Genomic DNA, 16,783 nt, shown 5'->3' with positions numbered 1-16,783 from the left:
GGAGATATTCAGAAGAGTTGGGACCAATCTTTATATAGAGTGATAACTGTTTTTTTGACTTCAGAGCGAGCTTTGGCCTCGAACATAAAGATTCTTTTGTTGCGCTCATTCCATAAGAACCAACAAAAGGTGAAAATTAGGCGGTCCTACGTTTCTTTTTCTTCTCGATTGGTCCCATAAGATCTCCATGGACCCTAATGACCTTTAAAATTGTCTGGTAGGCAGCCACGATTACATCCATTGGAGATTAATTCCAAAAAATTTTGCGAATATATGCATGATGTGAACAGATGATCTATTATCTCTGGATGATTGCTGCACAATCAACAAGATTTTGATTCTTGAACTTCTTTTTTCCTTAGATTATCTGTGGTAAGAATTTTGTTGCGGTAATATAACCAAATGAAGGTTTTAATCTTTTTCGGTAAAGACAGTTTTCAGACTATGAGGCTGATATGAGAGGCAATTTTTTTATGTTTCAAAAAATGGTAGAAATTTCAGATAGAAAATTTTCTGTTTATTGACCATCTCCATGCCCTTGTGTCGCTGTTGTCTGGGAATGTAATTTTATTGAGGTATGAAGATAGTGTTTGCATTCCTGTCTTGAGATTTATATACGATTAAAAAAAAAAATTATATAAAATTTGAATTTGATTGGACAAAATTTTCTAAAACTTAATTTGAATTAATATCCAACTATTATAAAATAAATAAACAGTTTATTGAGATATCGTGTCTCATTTACTGCCGTAGATCCAACTTATTATTTATCTTGTGATCCTTCCACAAATATGGGTCCCTCGGCTCCATGGGGACAATGCTGTCAATCCAACAAACAATAATATCTTCACCTCCACCATGTTCGTTTCACCCGAGACATTAAAACACCATTTGGGTGGTGATGGCTCAGAAAAAATAAAAAACTATCAGCTGATAGCGGTATTTTAATTGGAAAAAGACAAACTCCCGGCTTTATTCTGGTGCAACTTGTGACTAGCTATTATCTCAAAAAAAAAAAAAAAAAATGCAACTATCTATATGTATCAAAGCTACGGAAAATTTCTACCTGGTGACGATGACAGGTATCCACCACGGAAAACTCAAACTTGCACCATCACAGATACCACTCAAGCTTCTCATCCACGAGAATTATTAACTCAACTGCCACACGCGGTATAGATTAAAACAAAATTGCAAGCACGAGAGCTCGCGATCCAACATGACTAAAAAGCTTGACTTCCATCTATACAAAGACAGGTTGACTCAAAACAATAGCTTCATTCACCGTCTATAATAATCCACAACAACAATTAATATATCTTATGTGACATGAATCACACCAGACACTGACTCTCTGTTATCATGACCTTTCCTTTATTTACCAACATCTACACGTGTGTACCGTTAATCCCAATTACCAATCTCAAAGGCGAGACATGGCCAACACTTGCTCTTGTGCCTCCGGCTGGCCGTGACCGTTATTACCGTTAACATAAACCACCTGGACCTTTCCTTGTGGCGCCGCTCCTCCCTGCGGCGTCCGGTCTCTGTCCGTCGCCTTGAGGCCCCGAGCCATCTCCCTTAGCTGAAACTTTTGGATCTTCCCCGTCGAAGTCTTTGGCAACTCCTCCATGAACACCACCTTCTTCGGGACCATAAACCTGGACATGCTATTCCTGCAGTAGGATATGATATCCTCTTCTTTGATACTCCCTTGTACGCAGTCTTTCTTTAGTTTTAGGAAGGCACAAGGTGTTTCACCCCAGTGCGGGTGCGGCATCGCCACCACCGCCGCCTCCAGCACCATCGGATGCCGGTAGAGGATCGTCTCTACCTCCACGCTGCTGATGTTCTCGCCGCCGGATATGATGACATCCTTCGATCGGTCCTTGATCTCGACGTAGCCGTCGGGGTGGATGACCCCCACGTCGCCGGTGAGGAACCACCCATCTCTAAATGCAGCGTCGGTGGCGTCCCGGTTCTTGTAGTAACCTTTCATGATGCTGCTCCCTCGAAGAACTATCTCTCCGAGCGACTTCCCGTCCCGGGAGATGCTTTGCATGGTTTCGAGGTCTTTTACGTCGACGTCGGCGAGCGTCAGCACGCTGATGCCCTGCCGGGCTTTGAGCCGGGCTTGCTCCTCCACCGGGCGGCGGTTCCACTCTTCGCGCCACTCGCAGACCAGCGCCGGCCCGGTCGCCTCCGTGAGGCCGTAGGCGTGGGTGACGCGGAAGCCAAGGTGTTCGATCTTTTCAAGCAGCGGCGCCGGTGGCGGGGCGCCGCCGGTGAGGACGCGGACCGGGGCGGCGAGCGGGCGGCGCTCGGCGGGGGTGGCCTCGAGGAGGATGTTGAAGACGATGGGGGCGCAGCACATGTGGGTGACGCGGTGGTCGGCGATGGCGCGGTACATGTCGCGGGCGGTCGTCGCCCGGAGGCAGACGTTGGCGCCGCCGCGCGCCGCCATGCCCCACGTGAAGGTCCACCCGTTGCAGTGGAACATAGGGAGCGACCACAGGTACACCGGCTCGCTCCCCACCTCCCACTGGAGGAGGAGGCTCAAAGTACTAAGGAAAGCTCCCCGGTGGCTGTAGACCACTCCCTTGGGCGCCGAGGTGGTGCCGGAGGTGTAATTGAGAGCTATCGGATCCCACTCGTCATAGAGGGGAGTTGGAGGGCACGTGGGATCGCCCCTTGCGATGAGCTGCTCGTACTCCAGCTCGCCGAGCCGGATGCCGGTCGGTGCATCGATGTCGTCGATCATGACAACTAAAGGTAAGGGTGTGTTATCGTCGATCAAGTGCTTGAGGGCGTCGCGGGCGAGCCGGACGCACTGGTAGTCCACGAAGAACATCTTTGCCTCCGAGTGCTTGAGGATGGTGGCGACGTTGGCCGCATCGAGTCGGGTGTTTATAGCGTTCAGCACTGCACCGGCCATCGGCACGGCAAAATGCATCTCATACATGGCTGGAATATTGGGGGCGAGCACAGATACCTGTAATGGAATGGAACGCCAGTTTATTATCAGAAAATAAATACGCGACGGAACAATATAAATGATTAAAGATACCCACCACATCATTCTTGGAAACATTTAAAGATCGCAGGGATGAGGCCATGCGTAGGCAGCGATCATTCGTCTGTTTCCAGGTGAATCGAGTACGTTCGTATACGATCGAAGTACGATCAGGGTAAACAGCAGCAGCCCTCGATAGAAAGGTGACGGGGCTGAGAGGGACATAGTTAGCCGGGCATTTGAGGAGTTGATCCATTGGTAACTGCCGAGTGTTTTCTGTGGCTGAGGAAGAGTTTTGGAAGAGGGGGTGAGGATGTGAGGGCAGGGGATGGAAGCACTGCAATGGAGAAGAAAGAAACTGTAAGGCAGGAAGAGAGGGGGTGAGGGGTTGTTTATATAGCATGGGAGAGACCCACCAAATTGAAGATGGCAGCATGGTGGGCCCAAGGGGGTATTATGTGGAAGCTAGAAGGGAAGGTGCAGGGATACTGCCCGAAGTGTTTGAACATGGACTGTTGACCCTTGACAGTATGAATGGTTTCAGTGTTTCACATGAATTGGTGGGCCCCATAGTTTACTTGGTGGGGACACCATCGAACGTCTAGTCTTTTGAAAGAATTGCTCTGTTCCTTTTCCTCAACTACTTTTGAACGGATCTATGGTCTGCTTCTACTGTAAAGACTTGAACCAGCGCAGGTAATGGGGTTAGAAGAGGCCGGCAAGATACCTAGAGGTGGTTGGAGATATATATTCATATATCTTTTACATTTTCTTCCTTTTTTTTTTTTTATATATATTTTTCTCTTTCACTTGTTCAATAAAAATAACTTTTTTTTTTTTTTCCTTTTTCCTCTCTTTTTGGTGTTGAAAACAACTAGGCTTTGCTTAAGCCTTTCTTTGAAGAAAACAAAGGAAGCATAAGCAAAGCCTAGTTGTTTTTATTTAGCAAGCGAAGGAGAGAAATATATAAAAAGGTCCAAAGAAAATCCATAACAAGAACATAACGAGCCTCCAAGGACCCTCGGCCCTTGATACACGCCAACTTGAATGGAAGGTAGCTTCTACATGCCATCAACAACACTTTGCGGGTAGTTGTATACTAGCTCATAGAATCTTCCAGGACTTGGATTATAAATTTCTTTTGTCAAAGTAACTAGTAATTGGATGCATATAGATCGTTCTGATTATGGTCATGCTCCCTTAATTTCTCAGCACATTCACTTATCAATATCAAAGCCGAAAAGCGGCAATTCTACTATATTTCTCTAAAATCAAAACATAAAACGATCGAATATACTCAGTAGCTAGTTGCGACCGGGTCAAACCTTGTATACCGGGAAAACCATCTTGTCAAGTTTTTGTCGACCACACAGTCTTATTAGATCAAGGAAGAAACATGCACATATGCATGTCCAGATTCAATTCTTGCGCCAATATTCCCATCCGCATGCTTAGAAGATAGCATTGTTCTAATTGTTAAGTTCTAGAATCCTTTATAAATTCCTTGGCTTCAAATGAATTTTACCGGATCACCAACATCTTATAGTTCGAGTAAATATTCATTGCAACGGTGATATCACGTCACTGTCATAACAAATCAATCAAAAATCAATAATCGATGAAATACAAGAGATGGTGTAAGAATATTATTTATGAAAATCGATAAAATATACGACAATCGATAAAATATAAATATTTTTATAAATTTGTTACAAATTTATCATGATATCATCATTACTATAAATATTTATTTTTTATACTTTATATATTTTTTATCGAAATAAATTATAGAATTGCTAGCTATCAAATACTCAGCTAGACCAGCATGCCAATGCCGTTATGGTACGTGAATGACTCTTGCTGGCCTCCGTGCCATCAAAATGGTGGGTATAAGTACTTTCCTTGGTGGGCTTGCTGGTTCAATCAAAAAAATAAGTTCTCTATGGGACTCTTTTCATAATTTTTGTGTACGCTTATTTGTGGGAAGGTTATAATTAAGATCGGCACCAGTTATGTCTCTAATTAAAATTGCCCTAATGGTACGATAGGTGACTATCCTTGCATTCATACCAACTGAACTTCAGATACGTTGGATGTGTGGTACCAAATTGTTGATGGCACCCCCCAAAGCCATGTGTGATGCCAAATTGAACTTAGAATTACAGATATTTTGGATGTGTGGTGTACACATACCCATTATCCACATTTTTGTGGTATTGCTTTGTTCCTCAGAATCTGTGGTTGTTGGTGAGTGCAGAAATATTAGAAGACAAAGTTCATGAATGCACGTCAATCATGCAAATGCACCGAGTTATGCACTTTAAAAAGCTGGATCAAAGTTATTCCCATTTTTTTTCTTTTTTCAAAAAATTAATTAAATTGAGAATGAGATAGGTAAGGTGTGTACTAAGAGGGAGAGTAAGAAAGGAAACATTCCTTTTATCTTGTTGGAGGAAGGGTGAAAAAAAAGGACATATTTGAACCATCACTGAGATATCTGGTGTTGGTTTCACTGAAGTGATTTTTTTTAGTTATTAAGTATTAATTTATTCATAATTTTACTTTATTAATCACGTGGCTGTCCAAGTCATCACTTTGGCATCGAACACTTAAATGCAGTTCTTTTTTGTCCACAGTAATTGTTTATTTGAGGCCATCAAACATTTAACTGGTTCAATTAGTTGGGTTGCTCTATTTTTTTCCACTTTCTTCCATCTTTGAATTAGGCAGGTCTTGAGCAATCCTCCATTGATGATTAGATAGAGATCCAATATGACGCCTTTATATTGCTCCAAGTAGCTTTCTCCAAGGAAAGGGAGAAAAAAAGGGGAGAAATGATAAAAATTCCAAATCATTTAATAAAAATTGTAACCTGATCATCAAAATATAAGATTCTATGGCTCCAATTAATTCTTCCTAGAGGTGTAAATGTGAATCAAGAACACACAACAATATTCGTTGATGATTACAATGTACAAACAACTTTATTTGACATGTTGAGTACATCCCAAATAATAGGATTATAATTCTTAGGCTTAGGGAAATTATGTGTCAAGGGATGGACTAATTTCCATTTCAGATATTCAAATTTGTTAGTCAGTTTGATGTTAAAAATTGATTACTTGAACAATCTTAATTTTTCTTCATTTTTTTTCTTTTCAAAATCTTGTTGAATAACATCTAATATTTCCATATGATACTCGGGTAAATTAGTTAAGGAAGAAGATACATAATATGGTTAACCATGCCATGATAACAACATTGATTACCAATACCATTTTGGTGTAAGTTGCTATTTGATCTTCATAAAGATTTAGATATTTGAATATTAATAGAGATTTGCTATTTGATCTTCATAAAGATTTAGATATTTGTATAGTGACAGAGATTTCTAAGGACTTGCTTGAATGATATTATCCCTTGCGACTTGAGCAAAGGGGGTGGAATCGATTACATCATGTAAGAAAAATTATACAAGAACCTTAGCTACATTGGATGCAGCTAAATAAGTTGCCAAAAGTTTGGAAGCCGTGTTCTATTCATCATGGCTGGAAATTTATGCTCTAGAAGAACTAGGATACAAGCTAAGAAATCTATACACATTTGATGGAGCATATCTTGAAGGCTTCCTGGAAAGCAAATCTCTGATTTAAATTTCATTTGCAGCAAGCTTGATGCTAATTGCATATGGCTGAAGGATGGCTTAAATGTAGTCATGTCATGGATAAATGCATTCCCTATCCCTCATTTCATGCACCATTGTTGTCTGCTCCACATTTAGGTCATCTTGCTGGTCTCATGTAGTTTAAGGCTCATATTTTTCTCTCTTAAAAAATATATATTTCTTTTAAGAAGAAAAAAAAAAAAGAAAGAAAAAAGAAAGAAAAGAAAAGAACACCCCCAACCCACTTAGAGAGAATAAATTAGAGCATTTGAAAAATTCTTTACCTTTTTCATTTTTTGGGGGAATCTTATTAAACTACCATTATACCATAGTAATGGGCGTGCGCATCAGTTTCAGATAAAGCAACCTTTGATAGATAGCTATGGTTCCATATCTAGATATCTCTGGATTGGTGTACCTTCCATGTTTCTCTCTTTGAAACAAAGAATGTAGGCAGAAAGACATAGATTAAGTTATTGGAGGAAGGAATATTGTAACCTTTTTCGCTTTTCATATAGATTATATATCATTTTGTAAATGACCTATATACAGAGTCCTAACTTCATCAACAATGAATGAAATATATATTGCCATAGAATAATTTAAAAAATCAAGTAAAATTATATAGCTACCCTTAATTCACAAAATAAAAGTTCTGTTCCTAGCACAAGATGTTAAAGGGGAGCTGTCTTGCATGTGTTCCACAAAGACTAACCAAGTCTCCATTCCCTTGTCAAAGTTGGAAAGGACAACCACAAATCATTCAAATATTGCCACTCTACTAAAATTTGATTGACCATATCTGACTTCCCTGAAGAATCAAAAAGTGCTGATATGGAGCTAAACTATTCAACATATCAGAACATCATCCAAACCTACAGCTTTTTCACATTTTCTTTTGTTCATACAGTTAATTGGATATATATTCAAAAATTAGTGTCTTAGTTTGTGGGTGGGTCAAAGTTGCATGTATCTCATGTCTCTCACCTGGCAAACAACTGAGGACAGGGGATGCCTGAACACGAGGGGTCAGCCACAACTCAATTTAACGGCTCTTTAAGCTGTGAAACATGTCATAGATATGCTTGCATTGAGTACAAACAGGCCTCGGTCCCTCCCTCTGATTAGATAGGAGGGCATATATATATACCTTACACTGCAAAAGTTGGGAGGTGGTCCAAATTGGAATTAAAATAGCTCACCATGGGAGGTGTAATGCTAGCATTTTTTTTTCTCAAAAAAAAATAAAGGCAAGTCCTGGAGTTTTTTGGCGTTTGCTTTAAAAAGGCCACTGTTTTAGCAGTCAGTGGGTCAAATATGAACTGAATTTTGAGATAGGAGTCTGGGTCGAGTCTCCGAAAAGGGAAAAGAGCTCTCCACTAAGGGATAAAAAGTGGAAGAGATAATTTTTAATTTTGCTTTGTGGAAGACTTGGAGATCAAATCTGGGAGTGTTTGACCACCCAATCCAATTGTGGCTAAGCCATCCAATGTTATTGAGGATATGTTATTTACAAGGGCAGAGGGATGAAGCCAGAATGTACAACGTACTAAAAACAGGATGATAGAGCTAAAGCAAGGCTTTTGATTAACTAACATCTCTAGACTGAGCAGATGATGACCACCACTCTGTCTAGAGGAGTAACTAGAGTGGACACTGTTCTGGATCTGCGTTTAAGCTGCAATCACCCAATCCAATTGTTGTTTGATCTAATGATAGCTTTTAGTTCCCGTTAATCCTTCTTTAATTGTTTATGCAAGGAATAGCTTTCATTGACAATTGTTGGTTAATTACACAGGTTATATTTTGAGGCTGTGCTTTGGCTTCATGACCTTGTATGATAGTTGTTCCTCTCCAATGTATGAAAGTGGCATTGCTGTTGTCCATCTAGATTCATTTTTACATTCGAATCAATCTGGATATGGAGCAAAATTTAAAAATCCGATTGGTATCTGTAATATATATATGGATAATAACTATCCGATCCATATCCAAATGTCCAAATCCATATGTCACCTCTAAAATTTTATATAGTACTTATTAATTTTTAAAAATAATATATAATTATATAAATATATTATTAACTTAATTTATCATTTGTTTAGTAATATCTTTGATTATATAGTCATAAAATTTAATTATGTAAATAATATCCATAATTATATCTATATTTTTAGTATCTGAATTTTATTCGTATCTGTTTGAAATAAATATGAACATAAATTTTTGCATCCGAATAACATTCGTATCTATATTTATATTTATCAAATTATATATATATATATATATATATATATATATATATATATATATATATATATATTGATATTTGATGCATATCCGATCCAATTTTTGTCCTACCAATGTAACTTATTTGCCCTGAGGGGGGGGGGGCGGCGCAAAAGCACATGCATATCGGTTGAGAATGGACAAAAATGGGCCAGCCGGTGGGTCTTAATTTGTGGACTGGACCCAGGCCATTTACTTCCTTACCTTTCATGCATTCCAGTCTTTCTAAAGGAGAAAAGTTGAACTCCCAGTTGTATCTACCAAACATCATTTTTATAGTTCCATATAAGATTAGAGCGACGGAGGATTTTGGGCCCCTCATTATCAGTCATGTTTAAGGTTAAACGCTGCTTCTGTCGAAGTCTTTGGGCTGACAATTGTAACCACTATATCTTCAGGGTTGGAATGCAGAGACCTAATTTATTTTAAAGATTAAATTTTCACGTAGCTGTATAAGCAAAAAGAGACTAGTTGGCGTCAATTGAGAACTTGATAGGTTAATGGGAGTTGCACCAGCAAAAACTCTTGATTCCTGTTCTACCTCTTAAAAACTTTGATACCGTATCACACCATGACACACTGCCACATCCTCTAAGTTATCTTGGGTTCTCTAGCTTATATATCAGGCTACTTAGAGTTTTATGGTTAAAGTAATATTGCAATTTAAGTTATAGTAGTTGAATTACAAGGAAGCTCATTTTTGTATTTAGAAGAGAGTTTAAAAAAAAAGGGGAATCTTTTGATACATATTTTGTCGAATACTTTGCAAGTGGATGCCCAATCAGAGCACCTGACATATATGGAGATGAGGATATTTTGGATGAAGAGGTTTGTGTTGAAGCCACCAATATTGAGAGCTTAGTATAGACCTAGGCATGCACATCGAGGGTGCTATTAGCAATACAGCTCTTGAGCAAGGTGGAGAAGGAGAATGAGAGCAATGGAAGGGCAAGGAGGTGGCAATCAAGGAGGAGGACATAAAGTGGAGGATGGTGGCGCCAAGAAGTCCGGGACTAAATAGGTGATAGAGGCTAGAGGTGACTTTGAAGGGAGTAACAAGAGGAGACTTGAGAGCGAGGTGAGAGAGGAAAGAGGAAAGGAAGAACGAGAATTTTTTCAATTATGATACCTACTCAAGCGCTTGCAATTTATCCTGCAACTATTTCGACAACAAACTGACCTACCATAAGATAGCACTAACTTGGAGCCCAACAAGCAGCTGAATTTACCGTGTGCAATTTGATTTGTGGGCATCCAACAAGTGGGCTAATCAGCACCTGCAACTTAAGCTACATACATCTCCACTTATAGGATTTCGAGCAACCCATTTTGTAAATGAAACATGGATGAATATGTTAGACCAATATGAGAAAAATTCTTGGGAACAAAGTAGAGCAATTAAGATCTAGATATCATTGTTATGTCTTGATAGACGAAGCTTGTTTCTTTTCACTCAATTGTCCCAGATACCAAAGAATTATGGGTGGTATTTTTTTTGTCCTTCGTGTTTATGCGAAGACCCAAATGAAGACCACTGAGGCCCATGGTCTTTGTTTTCATGGACCCGTGGCCGTGGGACAGTGTTGGAGCTTGCCGCCACATCAACAGCTTTTAGCCTAACTACAAAAGCCCGACGAAGCCTGTTTATACCTGGAAAGGCAGAACTATTATGGATGGTAATTTTAGTCGGCTCGCCGTATATTTGATCCAAACCAATCCGAACAGGCCAGATTTTATCTGATCCAGCTATAATCAGCGGTAGATATATATTTTATAAAAAAAATATCAAAAATAGGTTCAGGTCGGCATGAATCTTACACAGATCCAATATAATTTTAATCTATATCTCCTTCCAAAATTATAATTATTTTATAATATTTACGTGTACCTGACATGATTTGATCAACCCAACCCTCTTATCTATCCAGTCCGATCCAACTCACATTTCTACTTGATCCAACTCGTCTCGATCCAGGACGGATATGGGATAGGAATGAGTATGGGCTTTTTAATTATGAAGTAGATATAAATATTAGTCGATCCGATTCATTGCGATCCCTAAGCACTAGACTCGTAGGCCCCTACATTGCATCATGACACATCCAGATCATCGGAATAAAATTCCAAATCCTTTAGGCCCATCCAGAGCTAGCAAAACTTGAATAAAATTGTGAGCCTAGCAAAGGGCCAACCAAATCCTATTTAAATCATAAAGCATTAATTACATGCTTGAAGTTCAAATACCGGTATTCCCTTGTAAAAGGGCACAAGCAATTTAGATTGCAACACTTTGTAACCACAAAATAATTTATAAATAATGTACCTCTTCACAACAAATCTCTAATTCAAGCTGTATCCAGATATCTATGAACATGTTCCGGAGCATGCACCTATGAATTGCAAGCCTCCAACTACAAGACACTCTAATTACGATCCAATTATCTCCAACTCAATCGAGCTAGATCTAGATATCCATGACCAGCATTATATAATGTGAATCATAACTTTTTTTGATCACATGCAGTTGTGAGCAAAGCCTCCTGCTCTCACCTAAGAGAAGATGCCCCGATGGGCTCATGATACGTGTGTAAGGACCCAATTTTTTTAAAAAATCTCTCTGCATAAATATTAAAGTAAAAAAAAAAAAAAATCTCACGCACTGAGCATGTGAGGTAGAAGAGAAAAACTCCCTAAGGAGTTATTCTCCTCTTTGAATCCGACCAGAAAAGAGATTCTAGGTCCGTTCAAACTCCAACAGGGCCTTAGGACTTGCACCAATAAATTCTCCTTCCATCCCTAATGCGTCACCCAAATCCACAGTTAATTGCCTGCAAAATCGTGAATTTAGGAGAGATTTTTTCCATTGATTAATCTCTGATGAACCATCATGAATCGACACTAGATTTAAGGTATTGATCTCCCATTCTCCTTTCTCTTCTCTTTTCCAAAACCCACAAAGTTTTTAATGGTTGGATTTAATCACCAACCGTTGGATTTCATAAGAGACCAGATCTTCCTTGTTTTGTTTCTTTTTTCTTTCCATCGAACCAGTTGCTCTCGCCAGATGCGATCATGCTCAAGTATCTGAGGGCCAAAGTCACCAAGGGAGGGCTGCTGCCATCTAGGGTTGCCACCGTGGAGATAGTTGGTCGAGCCTTTTTCCTCTCTCCTATTTCCATGAAGAAGAAGAAAGAGAAAAGGAGAGAGAAAATAAAAAAAAAAAGAGAAAAAAAAAAGATAGAGAGAGCTTCTCTCTCTACTCTATCCGTCCTCTCTCCTCTTTACCTTCTCTCTCCACTTTCTCTATGAGTTTTTTTCTCTATTATCTCTCTCCATATTCCTTCTTTCTCTTCATAGATTTTTCTCTCTAGAAATCTAATAGACTAGTAGAGAGTTCAGATACCTAGGTAACCCGGATTAATTGATTGATCCTAGGAGGAATCCTGGACTTATAATATTTAGGTATTTATCCATAATTTTCTAACATACGATTTTATGTTTAACCCTGATCATATAGAGATATGACTATCTACACAAGGTGTCAAGCATAGTATCTTAATTCATAGATTGAGGAGTTTATCGATTACTGTGTTTGGGTTAATCATTATTAAAAGTAAGGATTCTTATACACAAACATTTGTATATATGTTTACTTCTGCAATGCATGGTTTTGATTTCTCATGATCGATTTTGATAGATATGTGATTATCGATTTGACTATTTTTATTTTTTATATATTTTAATGATGGCTTTTCAGATGGTTTGGGTTGTGATACGGGCAATTAAGATTTTTGAAAAGAACATAATATGAGATAATATTTTATTAGCATCATTGAGATTTAATAAATTGATGATCAAAAAAGAGATGTTTGGGCTAAACACATTAAACTGAGAATGGTCTCGTTAAGGGCAAAAAAGTAACATCGAGAAAAGTCCACCATGAACAGAAACATAGCATTGAGTAAAGCTCATCATGGATAGAAACATGATACTAAGAATAACCAGATACATAGTACTGAGAATAGCCCACTATGGATAGATATATGGTACGGAGAATAGTTCTGCCATAGCCAGATACATGGTATTTGAGTTTGCCACCACTGGTTGAAGTACGGATATTTTTGATTTACCACTATGGGCTAAAGAGAGTTATTCTAGTTTGCCACCATGGGCTGAATCACTGATATTTTTGATTTGCCACCATGGGTTGAGTATGATTATTTTGGTTTACCCCTGCAGGCTGAAGTGTGATTATCATGGATTGCCATCACCGACTAAAATATGGTTTATGGTTTGCCAGTAATAGATTGAAGCGTGACCGTGATTAGTGCAAAATCTTGAGGATAATTGTTGATTGATCCGGATCAAGTTAATGAGACATGGATGATAAGATATCAAACCATAAATAAAAAAAAAATTTACTTAGTTATATATGTGTGGTATATTACTTTAAAAAAAAAGAGAGATAGATATATGATAGTATATAATATATGTTTTTGCAAACATTGGTATTGAACTACACTAGATACTCGATATGAGATTTTGTGACTTATATTTTTTTTTTGTATCTTCTATTTTTTTTGATACTATTCATATATTATTTTTAAATTATATTATTATATTAGTGTGAGTGCATGGTTCTTACTGGACCGTAAAATTCATCATCCCTTTTTCTCTTCCTTTTTTTTAGAGTTGTAGGATACATGCAATTGGCTATGGTTGGAATTATGATGAAATGATCAATAAGATAGACCATCATCAATGATAGTTGGATGACCGAGTTTTATCTATTATATGAGGTTTAATATTTATTAATATGAAATATTTGTTATGAATTGAGATCAATGGTCTTCATGTGATCTAGAGATTGTAACAAACTTTAAGGTCTTGCATATTCTTTAGGATTTTATTCTAAAGAATGTGCGGACATGATGCATCCAATCCAGATGTTGGGTTCGGGGCATGACAATGTGCATATGTTTTATTAATTTTTTTTATTTCCTAATAAGATGCAAAATTAAGATAGTTTCGTGAAATAAAAACACATTGTACTTGGTGTCCCGTATAACCAAGAGCAAAGCCTTGTTCATAGGGGAATACCCTGGTGGATTTTCAAGCTCCATTCCGTTCATATATTCTCTATGTAAATACAATACCATAAACTTAACACACACACACACACTATATATATATATATATATATATATATATATATATATATATATATATATATATATATATATATATATATATATATATATAATTGTAACTGTTCTTATGACATTCTTATCAAACAACTTTCTTTCCTCTCAAGCCCCTATCCTAAAAACTATATTAGTGTGCCAATGTAGATTGCAAAATACCCCTGCCCAAGATAAAATTATTTTTATAATACCTCTATTATTGGATAGATATCTGGCCAGGATACCACCTCCCAGCACCTTTTCAGTACCACACGATGCAGTAGAAAGAAAGAAAAAAATAAAATAAAAATAATCAAAATATATGGATCAGCCACAAAAAGAGCTCACCTCCACGGGACATGTAAACTTCACTATGAAAAAAAAAATTACAAGAGGAGACCCCACCCTTAATCCTTATACACCCAATTCTCTTTCACCTGAAATTCTTCTCACAAAAGCAATCTCTCTTGGAAGACCCCCCCGAACCCCTGAAGTACCCGACGTCCGCTGTCCAGGAGCCTCCTGCTCTTTCTCTCTTACCAACCTTGCACCTCTCTCTTCTTCTCTCGAATTTCGTATGGTTCCGTACGGTGCGTCCTGCGGCAAAATTAGACCACACACATCTTTTTTCACTGTTCAGGCCCTTTTATAGGGCTAAAACTCAATTAGATTAGGTTTAAGAGTCCTAATCAAACCCAATTAAGGCCTCAAGTCGTTGGATCATCACCAGGAATTCTCTGGGCCGTCCGATCACGATCGGTCCACAGAATAGTATTGTGGAATGTGAGAAACGTGTGGAAAACGCCCACGCGGTCCACAGGCCTAGCCGTGGACCGCTCGGTCCATGGTGGACCGGGGTACAGGCCCAGGCACGGCACCTGAGCCTGGGCTGGCCCGCGCAGGGGCTGGGCCGCGCGCCTGCCTGGGTCACGCATCCCACGCATTTGCCCCGCTTGGGCTACGCACCGCCGCCGCTCCGCCGGCCGTCGGCGGTCCTCCACTGCCTCGAGTCTCGTGCTGACTTCAAAAGCTCTTATCTTCTCCATCCGAGCTCTGTTTGGGATGATCTTGGTCTCGTTGGACTTCACTTTTCATCGTGAACCTCGCTGTGGGCTCAATGTGGACTGAATCTTGAGGCATCAAATCTTAACAATCTTCACCTCGACTTGATGTTCGGTCTCTTCCAAACTCTGAGTGTTTCTGGATCTCCTCGCCCCCATGCACTGGGACAATCACCTGCTGATCATGGATGGGCAAACATGAGAGTCGAGCCAGGCTGCTCGATTCCATCTCTGTCGTATATTGTGCTCCTCCTGACCTGAGATCTGCTCGGGGCATTATCCTGCGGCAATAGAAATCTCACCTTGCGACGTTGTCTCTCGTCCTCCCGAGTCTCCTGTCTCGTACCCGATCCATCTCCTGGAGATCCACTTCGCTCTGGGCTCCATCTGGTTCCCGAAGCTCCACTGCACTGGACTCCCGTCAAGTAATAATGTCCTCTGTCCCCTTCTTTCCCTCCAGCATAATCCTATCACCACATAGCACCCTCAAAATTCCTCCACCAGCTACCGTCCTGTAGCCTCTCGAATCTAGTCTACTAAGTGAGATAAGATTCTGCCTGAAATTGAGTATATATCGGACCTCCTCCAATCTCCTCACTGCACCATCATGTGTCCTCTAGTTGACCGTCCCAATGCCTTTGATCGCACAGCTCGATCCATCCGGCAGATATACAGTGCCCTGACTATTCTCCAGGAAGTCAAACTGCTCCTCTCTGCAACATACATGATAGGGGCATGCAGAATTTAATATCTACTGCTGGAAAGAAGTAGATACCTCGTCAGATATCTCCAGGACATCTCCATCTGAATCACTGCCGGCCGTCGCTACAGCAGCCACTGTCCGATTTTTGAGTTGAGGGCAGTCTCTGTCTAGATGCCCCAACTCCTCACACCGATAACATCTGATTTTGCTCAAGTCCCTTTTGGACTTGGACCGTCCTTGTTGCGATCTCCTGTCGCTCCGTCTACCGCCTCCTGCTCCTCCAGAAGCCACCAAAGCTGAGCTACCACCACCTGAGCTCGAAGCTAGGTTTTTCCTCCTGAGAACCTCGTCTGGAGTATCGCCGCGGTGACCTCATCCATCTTGATAGTGCTCTTCTCCGCTAGAAGAGCAGTTACCAAGGACTCGTACAAAGGGAGAACCGACGCTAGCAAAACCAACACTCTGGTCTTCTCCTCAACATTTTCGCCAATGCTGAGGAGGTCGGTGAGGATCTTCTGGAAGTGGCTGAGATGCTCCTGCACGCTCTGTCCCTCGACCATCTGCAGTTGGTAAAACTGCCTTCAGAGGAAAAGAGTGTTGGTGAGAGACTTCGCCATGTACAACTCTTCGAGCTTCGACCACAGTACCGTCGGAGAAGTCTCGCTCAATACATGAATCACCACCTCATCTGCTAGGTATATACAGATGGTACTCATCGTCTGCATCTGTATCCATTTTCAATCCCATACCTCTATGGTGATTGGCTTCTCATCGCATAAGAGAGCATCGATCAACCCCTGTTGGATGAGCACATCTTTCACCCTTGCCTGCCACAAGGAAAAATTATTCTTACCATCAAATTTGTTGATC

At 40.0% G+C, this 16,783-nt stretch overlaps 1 protein-coding gene across 1 annotated transcript; it reads right to left on the bottom strand.

Annotated features, from left to right (window-relative positions):
- Nucleotides 1-1,258: 1,258 nt before the first annotated feature.
- Nucleotides 1,259-3,366, bottom strand: LOC105055352 (trans-cinnamate:CoA ligase, peroxisomal). Its single transcript, XM_073247097.1, has 2 exons — nt 3,072-3,366; nt 1,259-2,992 (listed from the first exon to the last, which is right to left on the bottom strand). The coding sequence occupies exons 1-2, from the start codon at nt 3,267-3,269 to the stop codon at nt 1,424-1,426; spliced, it is 1,767 nt and encodes a 588-aa protein (XP_073103198.1). The 5' UTR covers nt 3,270-3,366; the 3' UTR covers nt 1,259-1,423.
- Nucleotides 3,367-16,783: the final 13,417 nt, after the last annotated feature.

Source organism: Elaeis guineensis, chromosome 12 (assembly GCF_000442705.2).
Source record: "Elaeis guineensis isolate ETL-2024a chromosome 12, EG11, whole genome shotgun sequence".
Lineage (NCBI taxonomy): Eukaryota > Viridiplantae > Streptophyta > Magnoliopsida > Arecales > Arecaceae > Elaeis > Elaeis guineensis.
The sequence above is the reverse complement of the archived record's forward strand: the minus strand, read 5'-3'. Positions and strand labels throughout refer to the sequence as shown.